General features: G+C 42.5%; 1 protein-coding gene across 3 annotated transcripts in view; it reads left to right on the top strand.

Moving 5' to 3' along the window:
- Nucleotides 1–20616, top strand: part of LOC119898078 (vacuolar protein sorting-associated protein 13B-like) — a 323319-nt gene extending 302703 nt beyond the window's left edge. For 2 of the 3 annotated variants that reach the window (XM_038712228.1, XM_038712227.1), the window contains exons 51-67: nt 1140–1347; nt 2690–2878; nt 4032–4178; nt 5705–5991; nt 6634–6761; nt 6929–7125; nt 7847–7965; nt 8739–9189; nt 9507–9671; nt 10152–10380; nt 12510–12686; nt 13244–13414; nt 15678–15854; nt 17450–17552; nt 19088–19256; nt 19362–19442; nt 19628–20616. In XM_038712228.1, coding sequence (XP_038568156.1) covers nt 1140–1347; nt 2690–2878; nt 4032–4178; nt 5705–5991; nt 6634–6761; nt 6929–7125; nt 7847–7965; nt 8739–9189; nt 9507–9671; nt 10152–10380; nt 12510–12686; nt 13244–13414; nt 15678–15854; nt 17450–17552; nt 19088–19256; nt 19362–19442; nt 19628–19876 — 3247 coding nt within the window. In that variant the 3' untranslated portion in view covers nt 19877–20616. The remainder of the gene's footprint in view (nt 1–1139; nt 1348–2689; nt 2879–4031; nt 4179–5704; nt 5992–6633; nt 6762–6928; nt 7126–7846; nt 7966–8738; nt 9190–9506; nt 9672–10151; nt 10381–12509; nt 12687–13243; nt 13415–15677; nt 15855–17449; nt 17553–19087; nt 19257–19361; nt 19443–19627) is intronic. The other variant, XM_038712226.1, reaches the window with a different exon arrangement.
- The last annotated feature ends 76 nt before the right edge of the window (nt 20617–20692 follow it).

The following is a 20692-nucleotide window of genomic DNA, read 5'->3' on the forward strand; positions in this document are numbered from 1 at the left end:
AGTTACCTTTTTGTGAGCTCTGTAATGTGATTTATGAGCCCTGCACTTTGCGTCCCTCAGCCTCAAGGTCGGTGTCTTATTAAGCTACACACTAAGTGACACACTGATTGTTCATCTTTACTAGATGTTTCATCTAGTAAATGATAATGAAAAACTATTCTCAGTGCGAACTTAAGCCCATTTTCAGAGCAAGGAGTCTTTGGGTACATGACAAGTTTGAGATGGCAGGTTGGTAGGCTGCGCAGAGCCAAGGCGGCCTTGGGGGAGTGGGAAGACCGGGTCGCCTTTGATGGCTTTGAACTTCAGAGTAAGTCTGAGAGAACTGTTTGTTTGGCTCTCTTCTGGCACTGCGCACTGTTTAGGGTTCACAAGACTGTGATTACCATGAAATGACTGCTGTGTCAGTGAATTGGTGGAAAAATGGTGGTGTGTATCTGTCTATATGCCTGTTTGTCTGTATCTCCATGTCCATGATCCCAGATGTCTTGTCATCTGTTCTTTGTATCTGATTGTATTGCATAACTTGTTTGCAGACCTTTTCTTGCTATGTATTTGTTTAGCCTGACTGACTGCCGGTGTGTCAACGGTCTGCATTGTATAACAGTATAAGAATTGTTTGTTTATATACGACCCATTTGAATTCCTGTTAAAGGCTGTATACTGCTGTTTGGCAGTGTGTACAACATGTCCATAGCCAAATAACATTAGCTGACAGGGGAAATTATATCCTTACAGTAATCATGATTGAGCATAAATTAGTTTTATTACCAAGTTGATCTGACAGTAATGGTTGTTTATCAATACTGTATTACAGGTAGCTGCATATGTGTCTCTGTGTCTATATATGTCATTATAGCTATGTGTCTAGGGTGAAGTGTTTATGCACTCATAGCCGTACTGCAGTGGCCTAAATTAGAGAAAAGCCCAGAAGAGTAGACATTTGTTGAGCTTGTCTGCCTGCTTGTCCGTAGTCTTGTCTAGCCCAGTGGATAGAGAAATGTTGAGTAAGGTATCAGCACTGTCAGGATTACATGTTTGAGTCAGTTTGTGCTAATAATTTATGCATAATTGAACTGTAAAGATCTAATCTTCCACTGGCTCAGGACTGATTTCTTTAATGTTGTTTTATCGTGCCACAGGTCATTGCTGGAGCCCCTTGCGCAGTGGGACAGTCCCATGCAGGTAAAGTTATCCTGCTGGAAGTCCGGCCTGAACACTCTGCTGGTAGAGCTGCTGCCGTGGGCCCTGCTGGCCAACTACTCCCAATGGGACCTCTGGCTTTTTGAAGGAGAGACCATCGTACTGCAGATACCAGCCGGCAAGGTCATTGTACCTCCCAACTTCAAGGTAGGGTGCCAGCTATAGTATATTTATCCTGCAAAGGACCTATTATGACAACTTAATAGCACATTTTCTTAGACTTCCCCTGCCAGGTAAATGCACCATCTCTTCCAAACTCCATGCCTTCAGTTTGTAACATAGGCTTTCTGTTTAAGACTTACAGTCATCAAGCCCAAATCAAGGTAATGATGTCATCGGGGTTATTTTCTCAGACTTTTTAAAAATCTCCCTCCACAGCCACAGAAGATACAACAGTTTTGCATGCTGAGTAATCCTCCTCTTCACAAGAAAACTGAACTTCATATTTGTAGTATATATTGCATGAATGTCAACTTTCAAATGTTTCATCTCAGGTCATTTAGTAAAACCAAAGGAATTTTGCCAGTTAAAGTAATTCTGATTCTGAAAGACTTCACAAATTGTAGTCATTGTGTGATCTGCAGTGTTCTTCCTATTGCATTGAACATGAATTTTGTCTTTAGGTGAAGAACTGAAAGTCTGTCTTTTTTGTGGCATGACAGCAACTAGCTCTTTCCTTTATTTCAGTCTTGACTAATAAGCACAAAACCTGAGATCATTCGCCAGAACAATACTCCCTGCCTAAGTCTTTATCTGCAGCCAAGATCTGTCACCCTACACTGTGGGCATGTCTTCTCCTTGGCTTCTGAGATCACAAGGCAGCGTCTGTAGATGGTTTTTCTCCCAGTGGAACATAACACATACACAGATTTTTCTGCCACTAACCCAGGACTAAGCGGGAAGGCAACGTATCAAAGAACAAGTGCTGATATGGTTCAGCACAAAGAAACAAAATAAAAAGTAGTAAATGTGTAATAGCCTGTGAAATAGAAACAAATAAAGCATTGTTTCCATAACACCCTGCTTTCTATCGTGGCACATGGAGTGGAGAGAAGATTTGGTCTCTGTTGCGACTCTTTCAGAGTTGATCGGTTTATGGGAGAAGACTGGTGTTTGATCGGCATGTTTTATTATGCTGCGGAGCTGCACAGCCAGATGAACAATCAGTGTGTCACTCAAGCATCTGTGGGACACTGAAATTATGTTCTAACAAAGCCAACAGTAATGGAAGATGTATATTCCTCAGTTCCAGGATTATTTGAAATGCTGTGCAGGGAATATGGACACTGTCAGGAACATTGTGTTGAGTTGTTGATAATGAATCCACAGTTGACCCTAGCATGTGACTGTTTCCAAAATGCAATCAAATGCAGTCAATTTTAATAGTAAATTTTGTCAAAAATAGTGATTTGATCTCTATTTCATTTTCTACTTCCCATCCTGATTGGCTCCCCTCCTCCTTGCCCTTTCATTGTCCTCCACCATCCAGGAACCCTTCCAGATTGGCATCTACTGGGCCCACACTAACACGGTACACAAGTCTACAGCTCTTAAACTGGTCCATGACCTGACTTCTCCTCGGTGGAAGGAGGGATCAAGCTCAGAGGTGGTCACTCTGGACGAGGAGGGATACGTAGAGGCCGACATCACACTGGGAGCCGTCCCTGGCAGACAGAAGGTGAGGGAAACAATGGTCAAACTTTAGGGGCCTTATTCATAAAGTCTATACTGCATGGTCTAAAAGTGCATTCTGCAAGTGCATTAGGGCGTGTCTCCTCTTTTGCTAGTTAAATGGCGCATATTCTGAGCGCAAAGTATAGTCTCTAATTAATCGTAGGTGTGTTTTGTGCGAAACATGGATTAAACCAATCAGAGGCATCTCCCAGTCCATTTAGAAGTCAGGCTATTTTGCTATTTTAATGGTAAATGAATGATGCATTAAAATAAAAAATGATGCTAAGACACAGAGTTTGGGAGGGGGGGTGGGGGTGATGTGGACGAGCGAGAGAGAGGGAGTGCGAGTGATATAAACGCTTTCTTTGATCATAAAGCCTTATGTTACTCTACAGTTCTGTGGTTTATCAGTGAAGTGTTTTAACTGCACTGCAGACTGTGGGCCCTGATTCCCTAGTGGGAGGAACGGCCTGCCTGATCTTCCTAGGAGGTTGGGGGCATTGTATCCCAGTGGGCCATGTTCAAAGCCTGTAGAGGCGGCTGGCAGAAGGAGGCCTTTCGGGTTCGCTCCTGAAGCAACAGGCAGGTACCAGGAGGCCAGAAGAAGGGCTGCAGCTTCTTCAGTTGCTGAATCAAAAACCTGGATGTGGGAAGAGTTTAGGGAGGGCTATGGAGAAGGACTTTCGGCTGGCCTCAAGGAAGTTCTGGCAAACCATTGAACAACTCAGGAGGGGTTAGCATTTTGAGGGACCCAGCCAACACGTCCTCTGTTAGAGGAAGCAGAGTCGGAAGACTCAGGGGAAGCCTCACCCATTTCCCTGGCGGAGGTCACTGAGGCAGTCAAGAAGCTTCTCTGTGACAAGGCACTGGGTGTGGATAATTGGGCAAAGTAAAACAAGAAAAAGGCAACATACTAAAATAGAGTACTAATGGTATTCACTAACAAATGTTTTTTTTTTACTTTTTTAACAAAGAAGTAATACAATTTTAGGTTTTGCATGTTATCTGTGGAAAGTCAAAGGATTTTACATTATCTGTGTTCGGTACAATAAAATATAATGTAGTTTACATGTGTTTAATACTGTGTAATATTTATAATTACTGCAACAAGTTATCTTTTATAGCGGGCGACTCAGTGTCTGTTGTTTCCTCTGTAGCTGTGTCAGTTCTGCGTGTCGTCCGTGGTGAGACACGGCATCCAGATCCTACACATAGAGGACAGAACGATTTTTGTCAACAACACTCCTTACATGATACAGTACAGGCCTCTGCTGACTTACCATGCACTGGGAACCGATGACCAGGTAAGGTGCATTGCTGCTCAAATAAACATGCTGTCTCCTCTCTCTGCGCACAGAATGAATCACACTGTTTTCAAACCATCATGCACACAGAGATGCAATATAAACCTCAGTAGTGTGACTCAGAGAAAGTTTCCCAAGAGTGCAGAGGATTTCTTTTTTGACTTAATGAAATAACGTCAATCATGTCAACTCTGGGTTATTTTGTGCATAAAGGCACACAGAATCTGTTTATTTTTCTCCGCCGTTATGTAAAACAACTGCTTGTGCTGGCATAGTGCTGGAACCTATGAGATGTCTCAGGCCATACAAGGCTAATATTTCATACATCACAACACCTGCTCAGTCTCTTAAGTCCTCACCAGCTTAACATCTAGCTCCAGCTCTCTATAAACCACTGAAATTGTGTAAATCCTGGGCCCATAGATTCAATTTCTCACTCCTACCGCATAACCATAAGGGCTGAGTATGTGTTTGTATTTTCATGTATGTGTATGGCCCTGCATCATGTCTTTCCTGTCCTGCTGAAGTTTCTAAAGCTTCATACACAAAGTATATTCCCTATGCGCATTACTCACACACATCCACCCTAGCACTTCCACACATACTCATTGCTCAAATGTAGTAAGCCGTTTTCCATCAGATCATGTTGCTCCCCCTTTCTCCCTCCTCCGTTCTCACCATGTGGCAATGGCACTTCATAGGGACATTAGACAAACACCCAGAATTGGATGCAGGTTTCCCTTCTCGCTTTCATCTGCTGCTTGTCCCCAAAGAGAGCAACAATGTGATGATGTCATTTAATGAGCCTTCTGCCTCTTAAAGAAGGATGGCAGAGCTTGCCAGTTGCCACTAATTGACTGAAAAAACTTTTTTTTTTTTTTAAAGCTTAGAAAAACGAAATAGTGGGCAATGGGCTTAACAATAACACAGACCACAAACTAGGCTAGGAATGCCTTTCTAGTTGGTCTATTCATCATGCTTAGTGCCTAATCCCTGTAGTCCTCAACTACTCGCTGCTCACTGGCTGCTAAACCAGCACAGCAGGGCTTCTCTGCTACCAATTTAGCGCTAAGCTCAGTGGGAGAAAGAAGAGAGTACAATAACAATGTGGTTTTACCATGTATCTTTTGTTGTAATCACTTGCATCTTCTTTGCTCTCTTTTTCTTTCTTGGCCTTCATGTCTTATATCATTTTCTGATGCAACTTTCGTCTTCCCTTTCTTTTCATTTGCTCTCCTCACCTTCATTTTCTTTTTTTTTTTTGTTCTCTTCAATTTTTCTTTTGCTTTTATGTTTTTCTTTCCTCACCTGCTTTCTTTCCTTTCTTTTATTTTACTTCCCCTCTCCAACTTTCCTCTACTTTCCTCCCTCCTATCCTCTCCTCTCCCGTCTTCCCCTATTTTCCTCTCCTTTCCTTTTATGTCCTCTCCTCCACTCTTTTTTTTTTTTTTTCATCTCCTTCCCTCCTCTCTTTTCCTCTTCTCTCTTCTCCTTTTCATCATGTTTATTTCGTTTCCTCTCCTCAGGCCTGTGAGATACCAGAAACAGCGGTGTTCAGCCTGGCTCCCCCTGAAGAATCATCCCTGGCCAAACCCTGCTCTGTGCCATGCTGGGACCTCCTCCAAACCAGCGTCCAGGGGAAGGTTGAGTTCCCTCTTCCCCTCAGACACATGCTCTTCAGCTTGTTTCCCAGGCCCGATAGCGGAGTTGGATCTGCACCTTGGAGCCTGCCTGCTCCCATTCGACCAGACTTCCCAAGGCAAAGTTTGTCTGTTCCTGGGGATCCAGACTCTGGGGGTGGCCTGAACAGCAGGTGGGTGAAGCAGAGCATTTGTGGTTTGCTGGCTGTGACAGTCCATTTAGTATAGGGTACCGAACCCCGGCTGGCACAGGACATAAAGCGGGGAGGTACTGTTGCTGGTCACAGCTTGTTAAACACTGCAGATGAAGCAAAAGGAGAAATGCCCTCAACATTTCCACTGTCAGTCTCTCTGCTTGTCTTGTGCAATTGATCCCTCTCAGCCTATCTCATGTCTTTCTTTCTTTCTTTCTTATGTATTTTTGTCTTAACTTAAGCCCTAGTAAAAAGCTATTTCATCTTTCTTTCTATTACCAAATACACAATGTACATAATGAGCATATGTTTCATCAGATCCATCCTTGTGTTCTAGAGTTTGTCTGGCCAGCTTGGCTCTCATTTACAGTGTAAATTTAACATGTGCAGCCAAACACACACAAATAGAAGCACACACAGAGTTACCCGTGTGTCAACGCCTGACTCGAGTTAGGGCTCAGCCCATGGATGCACCTCGGTAATTTGCAAATGGACATAGCAGTAATATGACGTTTGACATGTTGGTGGATGTGTGAGCTCTTATCTGTGTGTGGTTAGAAGGGCTTGGTCTGTGGACAGTTTATTTATGTTCTTGTTTATGTTTTTATTTGTGTTTTGCAGAGCCATAGTAATGACATATCAGGAGCACCTTGGGGTGACATACATCATTCTGAATGAGGACCCCTGTCCTCGCATGCTGGTCCACAACAAGTGTCCTATCCCACTGCTGCTAAAGGAAAATGTCAAAGGTAGGAAGGGAAAGGCCTGACTGGGCTGGACTGGACTTGTTTCTGGGTTTGTTTCCTCTCCTGTCTCAGCTCACCCCATCCCCTTCCTTCCCTCCTCCCCTTGTCTTATTCATTTTATTTACTATTTATGCTACTATTTATTTACTTTTTCTTCTTATATTCAATAGAAACTCCAAGGACTGAGGTGTTCTGCCGTCCTCTGCCTGCTAATTGCTCCCTGCACCATGAGCTCTACCACCACTTTTCAACTTTCCCCGAGTGCAGGCAGAAAGAGATGCTGCCCACACTGCTGTTGAAAACCACCTCAGACCACAGCTCCACCGACTGGACTGATCCCATAGATATCAACTGCCCCGGCACTCAGGTATAAACATGCATGTAGACAGGGTGAGGTGTAAAGAAATCAGGAGTTTGTCCCATCTGTAAATAAACTGATTGATTTTAACCACTTAGCGTAGCAATGCAACATTTTCTTATCATCGTCCCTCTTCTCACAATAGTGGAATTCAGTGCACATTATATATACATTTCCCTATTTCTTTTCTTTTTCTTTTTGAACAAAGCGGCTTTATTTCAATAATTTGTGTTTGGTGAGTGAGTATGTGAGTGCCCTCTGGAGTTCAGTAGCTGGTCAGCCAGTATTTGTGGTTTGGTCAGTATACTAGTGTGAGGTTAGATGTTAAGGAGGAGTGTGTGTAATTTTTGGTGTTGTGGCTATCCTGCTGCAGGTTGGGGTTGAGGCTGAGGGTGTGTATCTCTGGTTACTGTGAGGTCTGAGTCAGACCTCTGTGGTAGGGGTGAGAGGTCAAAGGTTGGACTTGTTGTGACTGCTCTGCAAAGCGTTCTGCTTCCTTTCGTCACATGGGGGGCTGATCACTCTGAACCTGAAGTGGTGGAGGTTAAAGTTGTGTAAAGACACATGTATGCTCTGAAACACAGACACACAAAGAACAAGAGAGCGCTGAACTATGAATGGGTGAAGTTGCCTCTTCAAAGTTTATTTAAGGTGGAAATGAGCATGTGCAACAGTCACTATCCATAGAGAGTATCTATGTAACACAGATCTGTATTCTGTTGTTGCTCAGGTGGTGTTCCTGCCAGGATTTGGCTGTCTCTACATCGACGTGGAGTATGACAAAGGCACCCTGGTTCTGTCTCTGGCACCAGAGGGCAGCATGGACGCTGTAATCAACCAGCACAGCAGGTATGTGTGCACAGGCAGTGGTTTTATTGTTGTTTTATGCTCCCTACATATTTGAACCATATGAAATCATCTGTGCATGTTGTTCATCCTAACCTCAAGGTATCTACCCGTGTGCCTTTTATTGTGTTCACTTCAAATGAGTATATGATTATTGTTAACAGCATTGTTTTCATGCAGCAGTTGTTACTAGACTCCAAACATGAAGAACCAGGCATCATTTTCACCACAGGAGGGCAATAAAACCTTCTTGTGTTGTCATGAGTGAAATTACTACAGTAGAACATGGTATTACAGCTTTATTCCATTACATCAACGCATACCTTCTTTGTCATTTTGGCAAAGCAGGAAATTAAGATAATTGACGTATTAGGTAAATGTAAACAAATTACATCATTCAGTGACTTTTGTTAATGTGCTCTGCTGGTTGGAAATTCATGAAACATCATCAGCACAAGATGAATGAGTAGAGTCTCTGTCCTCTACAAATCATCTCAATCATAAAACACATATTTAGTTTAGACTTCAGTTATGTTTAAGATAGAAATGCAATTTTTCCCACAAAATGACAGACAACTTGGGCTGCAGCCAAGGGGGGGGTCAGTGTTAGCGGGGTATATTTTCTATTTCTTGTAGGTTATTTCTTATTTCACCATTTTAATTAAACATATAACAACCTAAACGACTGGTAGACATACATCAGTGCAAACCGTTACAGCCCTTCATTTATTTCAATAAATGATACTTTGACAGTAATAACCTCGGTTTTGTTTCAGGTCTTCCAAGCTGTCGTTCAGAGTCCTCCTGAGTGAAGCCAGTGTGGTGCTAAGTGATGACATCACCAGTCCCTCTGGTTCTGTGGAGTTGCTGAGACTCACGATGACCAAGCTGCTCCTCACCCTGGCTCCAGCACCCACCTCCCTGCCCCCGGAGCTGGCAGTTGACCCTGGCATGTGCACTGCACCCATCTCCGCCTTGATGCCTGACGCCTCTCTGATCGAAGCCTACTGCTCTAGTCTGCAAATAGACAACCAGCTGTATAACCGAGCAAGTTTCCACTTCCCCGTGCTGCTTTGCCAGGATCAGAGAGTGGGAGCTGAGCCTGGGGGTCCATGGAGCAGCGATGCCAATCCCACTCAGTCTCCTGAAGCCCTGGAGGAGTTCAAACAATCTTGTTTCATTAAGCTGAAGATGGTGCTGGCTGAGGACCGACACACTTTGGAGGAGGTTGGATTCATTCTTCTCTCTTTGTATTTGCATTTTCTTTGTCGCAGTAGACGCTACCTCTCTGACCTACCTTAGTCACAAAGCACACTCCAGCAACCCCTTAACCAGTCATTCAGAAAAAATGCTACCATACATTTTTGCTCATAAAATGCAGTCTTTTTTATTTAATTCCTTAACAATATAACACAATTTAAATTAATTGTTTTACAACTGCATTTTGTTTATGTCAAAAAGGACCAAACAGGTGCTCAGTGTGTCCAAGTCCGTTTATTCGTGATCACAAATTCACATAACAGCGTTGTGTGCTTTCTCCTCAGGTCACCTTCCAGCTCCAACCTGCCAGAGTCTACCTCGAAGACACCTTTGTTTACTACATTAAGACCCTGTTCCACACCTACATCCCTGACAGTGCCATGGCATCAGCTACAGCAGAGACCCAAAGGAGTAGAGAGTCTGGATCTGCCCCCACCCTCCCAGAACAGGTGCACTATTCATTGTGTGGTGTTTTTATTTAGGATTTTATGAGGCTGAATGTTTTTGGGTTTAGTCACTGCATTCTCATGACATTATTACCCCAGTGGTGCATTTAGCTCGTTCAAGACATACGGGAAGCAGCATCTAACGTCATTATAGTTGTCAGCACGCCTGTGAATGAGGTCTGCTTATTTGCAGATAAAATTTACCAGATCTTTTACATGTTTTTTTACAGTCAGTTCCATAATACGCTTAAAGTACCTTCATGCCATCATCTTCATATCATCTCATGCTTAAATAATACTTTTGACAGGAATAGATAGAAATATGTCACACAACTTTGCTGCATGACAGAAAATTATTGTTTTATAATAATTAAGCCATTAATTAACCCAGTCCCATAAAGGAACTCATGTCTGTGCTGTGTATCACACAATGTTGTATTAGTGTTATTATGGTCATTACTGTCTTAACTCAATTTCTTCCAGGTGCTTCAGTCGATGCAGGCGTTGGTCCACCCTGTGCGGCTGCAGAGGCTCACCATCCAGCCGATTAACCTGTTGGTCAGCATCCACGCCTCCCTGAAGTTGTACATCGCTTCAGACCACACTCCTCTCTCCTTCTCCCTGTTTGAGAGAGGACCGCTGTGCACCACGGCCAGACAGCTAGTACACGCTCTGGCCATGCACTATGCTGCCGGAGCCCTCTTCAGAGCTGGTAGGTAGTAGATAGAGGGAGTTGCATAACTTCTTTCTCTCAAATGCCTCGTATTCGCCTGCTGCCACATCATTCGCACCATAAGGCAAATGGTCCTTCAAGCAAGCTTGTGTTTTCATGTAGACTGATGCACTACAGGGACACACTCAAATTCATGGGATCGTATGCACTCAGTTTAAGCAAATATGTACAGAAGAATAACATGATGTGTGCTCCAGTGAGAAAAAAGTCTCACTAAGTCTTGCTTTGAAGTGATTGTACCCAAGGGCTCCCATTGTTTTGTGGCAGAAAGTGCAGTAAAACTGTAAAGCTACAGGAAGCAAAATCTGAATCACTGGAGGCTTGAAAAAGATTTAGATTCTCACACTGTCATAATTTACTGTACGTCATAGATAATCTGTGAATGGCCACCGGGTCTAAGTCTGACTTATCAGGCCCTATACCTCTCTCCTGCGTTGTCCTCCTGTCTAGTCAAAGCCTCCACACATGTTCTGATTTAACCCAGTCATTTCCACATCAGAAATCCCAGTTCTGGACAGACACTTCCTTCTTGCTGTCTCTCGTTAGAGCTCTCATTTTTGCTCGTATTTCAACATGTCACCTCACCGCATTCTCCTCTTCCTGAGTCATCATGGAGTGAGGAGCACCGGGAAGCATTGCATTCTGGCACCGATTAGTATTAGGATGTACGGCACTGTAGAGGCGTAAATCCATGCACAAACACATGCAAAGACTTACGTCTATAATAAAAGGTTATCTCTGCATATACTCCAGTATATGCGTATGTATGTGGTGTTTAAAAGCATGACTCAGCCCTGTAAACATCAGCTCCTGTCAGGATTTTTTGCTTCACCAAAACCACAACTGGGAGAGTATGTGAAGCAGAAATGACCACTAGGCCCCACTGGAGTTGGTTTCCTACCATTAGAGTCCATCACTCAAGTGCAAATTGACGGAGAATAAGAGCAGAGCGAGGTCTGGCGTCTTGAGAAATGGCTATTTGATTTTTGTGATGCAATTGTCAGTGCATAAATATCAATGAGCCATGCCATCTGAAGGAGACTCTATGGTTGAATGAGAGAGGTGAGATAGCAAGAGGCTGTAAATCTTACTGTGGCACATGTATGATTTCATGCAGGAGTGTGCATGTCTGTGTGCCGGAGTGCACATGTTAATGTGTGCGTACATTTGTGAATATTTGTATTTGTTTTGAAAATGATTCTGGTAGAATGAATGCTATAAATATAATCATGATGTAAGAGCATTTTGTAAGTAATTCTGTAGAATGTTTTCATTGGGAAAGCCTCCCTCTCTAAACTGCTTTTGGCAAGTAGAGGACAGTGAAAGAGCATTTACTCAAGGGGCTAGTATGTGGAATTTTCCTCCTAAAAGCAGGTGTTTCAGCTGTATTTCTTTTGATTTCTGTTGACTTCAAAACTCACTGTAGCGGTCTACAAAATGACTGTGTGATTATACTGTGTTCTTTAAATTGTGTATTATAACATTATTGTGGCTACCTCCAAAAATAATACAGTTAAAGTTTATTTATTTAAAAATTATTAATTAAAAAAGTTTTTCTTTTAAAGCTAAACTGAAAGAGAAAAATTTCTCTAAAAAACGGAAAAGTGGGTAGTTAGCAACTCTATTCTAATAACTTAAATGGAGATTAAAGGCACTCTGAAATAGGTTTTAAAACCTTTCTTCTTGGTGGTTACCCATTAGAAGGTGACATGGGAGTGGATTTTCACTCCTGTCCCATCTCACTCCCACAAAAATACCCCTGTCCCACGACTCCTGGTCCATCCCCTTCATTCATATTAGAATTACATGTTCATATATAAAGACTGATCTGTTAAATCCCGTCCTGCCAGCTACCATTGACTTTTTTTCCTGTCACATCCCAGTCCCATGTGAAATTGACTCCCATCCCACAGGAATCCCCTAACTCACAGGATTTCCTAAAAAATGTCAGCCCTTCCTACCACCTACTCACATCATGAAAATAAAACAGAATATTTCAGACACTGCTGATAAATGATTAAAAGCCAAATCTTCCGGCATTACATTGAAAAAGTACATGATTAATTATAATAATATGATATCCTGTGCTGTGGTTGTCACTCTCTCAGGTTGGGTGGTAGGGTCTTTGGAGATCCTGGGCAGTCCTGGCAGCCTGGTGCGGAGCATCGGTAATGGCGTGTCTGACTTCTTCCGACTGCCATATGAGGGTCTGACCCGCGGGCCGGGAGCCTTCGTTAGCGGGGTGTCCAGAGGGACCACCTCCTTCGTCAAACATATCTCAAAAGGTACCACAGACGTTCATAATGTTTTACACAAAATCTTAATCTCTTTGCACACACATCTGTATTTGTGGACTAAAAATGTTACTTTATAGCTTAACGTATATCTTCCCCCCAGACTGATACAACACACATGTTTTTGGATAAACACTGTTTCTATTTAGGTCGTCACGAAGTGATGACTAGCACAACATTTATTAAATAAACTTTGTGCTGTGTGATGAGCAGTTTTGGGTTTTGGCAGACATGGCTGACAGCACATGAGTCATAGTTATCTGTAAAGAAAGCCAAACAGCAGTTACTGTATACCTCATAGATTTGTCTGTCCCCTGTGTGCAGAGGTGTCAAAGTATCTTTAAGCTAGAAACATAATTAATCCACCAAACAAATTAATTTTGAACATGATGCATTTCTTTTCACAGAGTTTTCCTATTTAAATCTCGTAATGATTCGTTAATACGAGGCACTATGACCTCCACCACCTCTCTCCACTTACTGGCAGTGTTCATGATGTCACTGCAAACTCTGAACGTTGAGTTAGAACATGTCGTCTTTGTGTTTAGGCACGCTGACGTCCATCACCAATTTAGCTACAAGCCTGGCCAGGAACATGGACCGCCTGTCTCTGGATGAAGAACACTACACCAGGCAGGAGGAGTGGAGACGCCAGCTGCCAGAGAGCCTCGGCGACGGACTGAGGCAGGGGCTGTCACGACTCGGCATTAGCTTGTTAGGTGTGTGGGTCTGCGCACACACACACACACACACACAGTCTCTCATGAAATTTTGACATTTAATGCTTTTGCAACATTTCTAACTAGGAATGCACCAGCACATTTCAGTAATATTTTAGTCATCATCCCTCTAAATTCCTAATTGAGTTGAATTATCAAAATCTGTCCCTGCTCCCTTTTTTTCCCCTCACACTGTTAATCATGTCTTCTCAATAACCCAAAATACGTGGTTTTAGATGAGAAGTGTAAAATCCTGGTGATCCAGAAGTCCGATCTAAATTGTTTTCTCAAAGGCTAGGATAATCTTTCTAAGCTCCTTTTATATTTTTTCCATGTATGAAACAGGAAATGCAATTTTTCCCACAAAATGACGGACAACTTGGGCCAAGGGGGGGGGGGTGTCAGTGTATTTTTTATTTTTTTTAGGTTATTTCTTATTTCACCATTTTAATTAAACATATAACAACCTAAATGACTGGTAGACATACATAAGTGCAAACCATTCCACCTGGAAAAAAATTTACCAGGTGAAATTAGGAACAAAAAATAAGTGTTTATTTTTCATCTTTGAAAACAGGTTAAAAAATGTCTTTTTGTCAGGATAATTTTTCTGTGCTGTGTAATTTTTCAACAAGTAAAGTCTTTATGGCACCACTACCCCATGTTCTAAATAGGAATAAAAACATTCATGTTTTTGTACCCTAAACAGTGTTTCAGCAAGTGTATATCATATTATTGTCATGTCTTTTTATATATATATATATATATATATATATATATATATATATATATATATATATATACGCACATACACTCACACCCACCCAATTCCAATGAAGTTGGGACATTGTGTGAAACGTAAATACAAACAGAATACAATGATTTGCAAATCCTTTTCAACCTATGTTCAATTGAATACACCACAAAGACAAGATATTTAATGTTCAAACTGATAAACTTTATTGTTTTTTGCAAATATTCACTCACTTTGAATCTGATGCCTGCAACACGTTCCAAAAAACCTGGGACAGGAGCATGTTTACCTGATTACCTCTGTGTTACATCACCTTTCCTTTTAATAACACTCAAGCGTTTGGTAACTGAGACCACTAATTGCTGAAGCTTTGTAGGTGGAATTCTTTCTTGCTTGATGTTGACTTCAGTTGCTCAACAGTCGGGGGTCTCTGTTGTCGTCTTTTGCGCTTCATAATGCGCCAGACATTTTCAAAGGGAGACAGGTGTGGACTGCAGGCAGGCCAGTCTAGTACCCGCACTCTTTTACTACACGCTGTTAATAACACGTGCAGAATGTGGCTTGGCGTTGTCTTGCAGGGGAAATAAACAGGGACGTCCCTGAAAAAGACGTTACTTTGATGGCAGCATATGTTGCTCCAAAACCTGTATGTACCTTTCATCATTAATGGTGTCTTCACAGATGTGCAAGTTACCCATGCCATGGGCACTTGCAATTGTACGTTGAGAAACGTTGTTCTTTAACTGTTGGGCTATTTGCTCACGCAGTTGTTCACAAAGTGGTGAACTTAGTTTGTAAATTGAATATAGGTTGAAAAGGATTTGCTAATGAATGTATTCTGGTTTTATGTTACGTTTAACACAATGTCCCAACTTCATTGGAATTGGGGTTATGTGTATATATATCATTATGTTTTATTTTTTTTGTATTATATATTAGGATCTCTGTTCCTTTAACAGTTTAATAAGGTCACTCGATATGTATGGAAACCTGTTCTGCCCACACACACTTCATCCACTGTCCATAGGCTAATGCCTTGTGGTGTGCACAGTTACAGAAAGTCACAAGACCAAGCAGGGGAGACAGAACAGAGGGGACTCCATAAACACCCAGAGGGCAGTAAAACTCAAGTCTGTCTCAAATCAGTCTCAAAGACACACAGAATATTGTCATTGACACCAAACAGCTGCTCACATCTTTCTGGGTTACAGTTACAACTCCTGAGATGCACTGTGGATCCCAGCATCTGTGTCATACATAAAATGAATTGTCAGATATCTTCTGTGGGGAAAAAGCATGTCAGAATTCCTGTCCCATTTATGACACATTGGATTCTGCATTTCCCATGTGACACTAAAGTGAAATCTCTAAGAGGTCATGCCCCTTTTTTTGCCCACAAAAGATAGAGTTATGTTAGCTTCTTGTATTTTGTAATTGTAAGTCTCATTTAGTTTTTATTTAATAAAGCACAATAATAAATAACAACATCCCTTTTCATTGATCTCAAAGGAGCAATAGCGGGCATCGTGGACCAACCCATGCAGAACTTCCAAAGGAACTGGGAGACGCAGAGCTCAGCTGGTAGCAAAGCCAAAGGGGTCATCTCTGGAGTGGGGAAAGGTATTGTGGGGGTTTTCACCAAGCCCATCGGAGGAGCAGCTGAACTCGTCTCCCAGACTGGATATGGTGAGTCAAAGTTCAGAAGCTGTGTTGGAGGGCTTTCAGCCGTTAAAGCCTGATTAGTGTTGTTTATTATAATAGCCCCCTGTGGTTCACAAACGTACAAAACATAGGAAAATTAAAGGAAATTGGAGCATAATTCAAAAATGATGACAGACATAAATAAGAACTACTGGACCATTGTCATGTCTGGCAACGAGCTATGTCATTCTGTCATTTTTTGTCAATATCTTTGGCCTGTAGAGATGCTAACTTTTACGTCCTTAACACACAAGCACATTATTACTGCCACACAGCACTAAACTGAAGTGTAAATAGAGATTCTGCCATGCAACAAGGTCTCAAGTTTAACACAACTCAACAAATACCACTTTCCAAGGAGCCTTAGGCAACAATATTCTATTAAACACATATATGAATTCAAGTTAGTGAAGCCAGGAAAATTGCAAATCTACCGGTGGATGTACAATTTCTCCCCTTTTCTCCTCTTGGTTCCTGCCAGAAGCCAAGTGTTTATTAGGCCACACCTCCAGTAGTACTGTAGGACCCAGGAGAGAACTGCTGAAAGATCCCCTGCTGCACACACGCGCACAAACACTTGCATATACAGGCAGTTACGGTCTTTGGAGTTGGTTTGTTTTTTATTGGGGGTAGAAGATACGGGTGGGAGTTGAGGAGTGTGTCAGAGGGTGGTGTGTGTTGGCGCTAACAGGTCTTGGCTGTAGCACATAAACTACCAACGAGGTTAACGGCTCTGTATAAGAGCAATGACTCCCTGGGGCCTGGCTCTGATCCTCTGAGCTCTGCAGAAAACAAACACACAAACACAAACGTGTGCATATACGTGTGGGTCCACGTGGATGCACACGAGTACACACAAAGGCGCTGCTGCAAGACGTCTGACTGACCAGCAGTCCACATCGACACTCGCCCTGACAACATACACCAAAAACCTCAATCTGCAGGTAAAATATGCAGATAAACCGATTGATTTTTAGCAGAACTCTGTCACATCCTGTCTTATGAAACATGTCAATATTACCCCCCCACACATACACACACACACACACACACACACACACACACACACACACACACACACACACACACACCACACCACACACACACACACACACACACACACACACACGCACTTGCAAACACCCACTTGAACAGCATTGCAGTACCAATGCCGTGACATCATTAATGGATCTCACTGTGTTCTTTATGGCTCTGTTTTAACTACTTGATGACTTCACTGGCCTGCTGCTGCTGATCTGCTGACAGCTAGAGTGGGGTGAAGGAAAACTGACCACACGCACATGGGTTATGAACTCACTCTGCTATGTACACACAGAGCTATCCTGATCAGAATATGAAATGTACATTAGTAATAATGCACTCACACACTAACAGAAGCTGTCTTTATCTATCAAATGTCTTTTCATCAGCTTGGATTTAGATCCAAGTGAGAACGGTACCCGTCTGCCTTGTCGATCGCACATTATATTTAAATGCATGTACACAATCTACCACACTGTCAAAAACAGAAGTGTTTATGCTGAATGTCTGTACGTTTGTCTTTGTGTCTCTTCTAACAGGGATCCTTCATGGAGCAGGACTGTGGCAGCTTCCTAAACAGTTGTACCTGCCTACAGAGGAGAAGTCGGCTCAGGCCCCAAACAGCCACCTTAAATATGTCTGGTACGACCCCCAGAGCCTTTCATTTCTCCTGCAGGCTCCTCCTTTGCTTTTGTCCAGCTATTCGTTAGAAGTGGGACATGTGTTCTCGCCTTTGCTTTTCTTGGACTCTCTCCAGGATATGCCGTTGTTTTTCTCCCCCTTAACTCTCATCATTTTTGCTGTCTTGTTTAAAAAAGCCTTGGAGGGTTCATTACCCACTTTCCAACAAAAAAAAAAAAAAAAAAAAAAAGTCTGGAAAGATGTTTGACCTTGATCCCACACATGGTAGCCAGCCTGCCCTCCCGTGTTCTCATCGAGCCATGTTAAAAGGTTTTTATAAGCACGCTGCCAAAGCCGCCAGCTAGAAATTGTTCTTGTTGTTTAACTATGAGGCTATCCAGAGATGTTTCCCAGTACCATCAGATGGAGGAGGAACACCTTCCTCTTGTGCTGGAAAGGTTTGGAAGTTGGGGGAGACTCAAAGATTTACAAAGTTTACATGTTGTGCAAAGCAGAAGGTTACCATTGGGTCCTGTGTTGTAAAAATATGGCTTGAAGTACGGCTGTATCGACAGCAGTGCGTCAGATCTGAGTGTTTTGAAAATTCCAGTATGCTCTCTCCGTGGGACACTTAATATTATCATAAAAATTTATAAGGCTCTGTCTCCAGAAGGTTATCAGGAGCTGTAGAAAAAGCATTTATGGCATTTTATAATGAATTTTCCGCAATTTAGTTTGGTTTCCATAGCTATCAAACATTTACTTCTAATAGCATTCAGTGTTGACTGTCAACTGCCATGAGGAAAGAGGCCAAATTTGAGATACAATATTTCTTTAGGACATTCCACTTTAGTTGTCATCACCCGAGGGGTTAGCAGTATGCTGTGCTAATGTTAGGGGGAGGAGGAAGATGGGGGGGGGGGGGGGGGGGGGGGGGGGTATAAAAATATATGAACACTGAGATAATGCTCCCCTGCGGTTTTATCCATACAGGATTGCAGTCAAACTGGTTTCCATCAGGCATCCATCAATTATTTTTACTACTACAGGTAGCCCAGACACTTGAGGGGTCAGACTGTTTGAACAGAGTAACACTGAACAGAACCAAACTGTCCCTACTGTGGCTGCTTCAACATCTGCTCTGAACTTTGAACACCTGCCTTCCAAAGTAAACACACTGTCAGAGAAACATGACTGAAGACTTCAATCCCTGCGCACATTTTGTGAAATAGGAACCACACAGAGAAAATGTAAATTACTGGATGTATGCAGACACATGTGGCCACTTGTTTGTGAGTTGAGGTTAGCTGGGCACTTTGTGTGGTCTTGTGTTTCCTGGTGAAAATGTGTATCTGAAGTTAGGAGGCCTTACATTATGCATGTGTATGTACACAAAACCCATGCACGCAGGGGAAGGAAGTCACGTGTTGTTTGAGTGTTGCTTACAGTACGGAGTACAGGAGTAGATTATAGGTAAAATTTGGATTTCTCCCCCTAAATAAATAGCATATTGTGTTTAGTAATGTCATGACGCTTGCTCTGCTTTGTGACGACAGGAAGATGCTCCAGTCTCTGGGGCGGCCGGAGCTCCACATGGCCCTGCAGGTGACCATTGTGAGTGGGTCAGGTCAGGAGCATGCTGGCTGTCTGCTCCTCACCTCTGAAGTGCTGTTTGTGGTCAGCCTCAGTGAGGACACCCAGCAGCAGGCCTTTCCCATCACAGAGGTAACTGACAGTATGTTGTACATGTCATGTCTTGTAACAGTCAGATGAACCTTTCTTCAGCTGTGCAGACGGTGAAGTGAATGTTAAACATCCCGTGCTCTGCAGGTGGAGTGTCAGCAGGAGCCAGGACAGCAAGGCCACCTCACCCTCACCTTACAGCAGCAGACAGTAGCCAGCGACACAGAGGTGAGACACTGAAAGTAATGGAGCTGCACAGGCGTCACAGGGTACAAGATGATAATATTGGTGTGGAAATCTGTTATTATTCCTTTTTGTCTGGTTGAAGCTGAATATAGCCGCTCTAGTGTTTGCTTGGTATTACCATACTGTTACCAATGTGTACTGGTAATCATCTGGATGTCCTCCCTCAGGGTGACGGTGTTCGTGAGCGTCTGTCAGAACAGCAGTATCGGCGGCTGGTGGATTACGTGATGCGGGCCTCCCTGTTTCTTTCCCCCTCGGCCGCCTCTCTCCAGCTGCAGCCCCCGGTGACGCTCACTGAGCCACCGCCCTCTGTCACCAAGTCTTACCATTACCTGGTGGATCCCGCCTTCGCCAAGGTGTTTGTCAGCAAGTTCACCATGGTAAAGAATAAGGCGTTACGCATCGGATTCCACTAATGCACAGTAACACACTAAAAAAAAAATCTTTTGTTCCAAATTAAATAAAGCCTTAAAAAGTCTTGGAACAATGTACTTTGTAAAGATAATTACCCATTTCTGCAAAACATATGACCAAGTAACCACTTGGTCATCTGCGCCTTAGGAATGTATAAGATTCTTGGAAAGATACCGTATGTACTGACACAACAAACTCATAGATTGGAATTGGTTTTAATCCTAGAAACACATGTAGTGAACACTAAAACTAAGAGTTGTGTCAACTCATACTGTGTTGGACCAACAGTGTGTTTCAACTTTAAATCAGGGCTCAATCAGTGAGTGTGGAACCTCTTTAGTGTTGCAGACAGAAATACACCGCTAACAGGAGGAGTCGCTAAGATCGGTTACATTTCTATCAAAACAGTCTGATCTTTCGCTCCGCTGAATGAGCTCCAAGTATAGTGATCATGTCTCATGCCAATGAGAAGTGCAATATTATATACACACGTTGATGGATGATAGATACACCAGCTGTCAACCAAAATGTTTTTTTATAGATGTTGTAATATACTTCGACAATAACACTGTCCTTTACGTTGATGCCAGTCCTTCATGATGCAGCCATGTTGTTGTTGCCTTTTATATTGTACCACTGAGCTCTCTGTAAGATTTCAGTCTAATGCCTTCAATGTATGTAAATGTATAATATATTAATAGAATAACACTTGTTTTTATTAAAATGTTTATATATCATTGTGTATTGTGATATTGGCAAATATGAATGAAATACATGAATATACATTATTATATTGTCAGGTGGGATTTTCACAGAAG

Source organism: Micropterus salmoides, unplaced genomic scaffold (genome assembly GCF_014851395.1).
Source record: "Micropterus salmoides isolate LMB-PRFRI ecotype aquatic unplaced genomic scaffold, ASM1485139v1 Ms_hic_scaffold_11, whole genome shotgun sequence".
NCBI classification, from domain to species: Eukaryota; Metazoa; Chordata; class Actinopteri; order Centrarchiformes; family Centrarchidae; genus Micropterus; species Micropterus salmoides.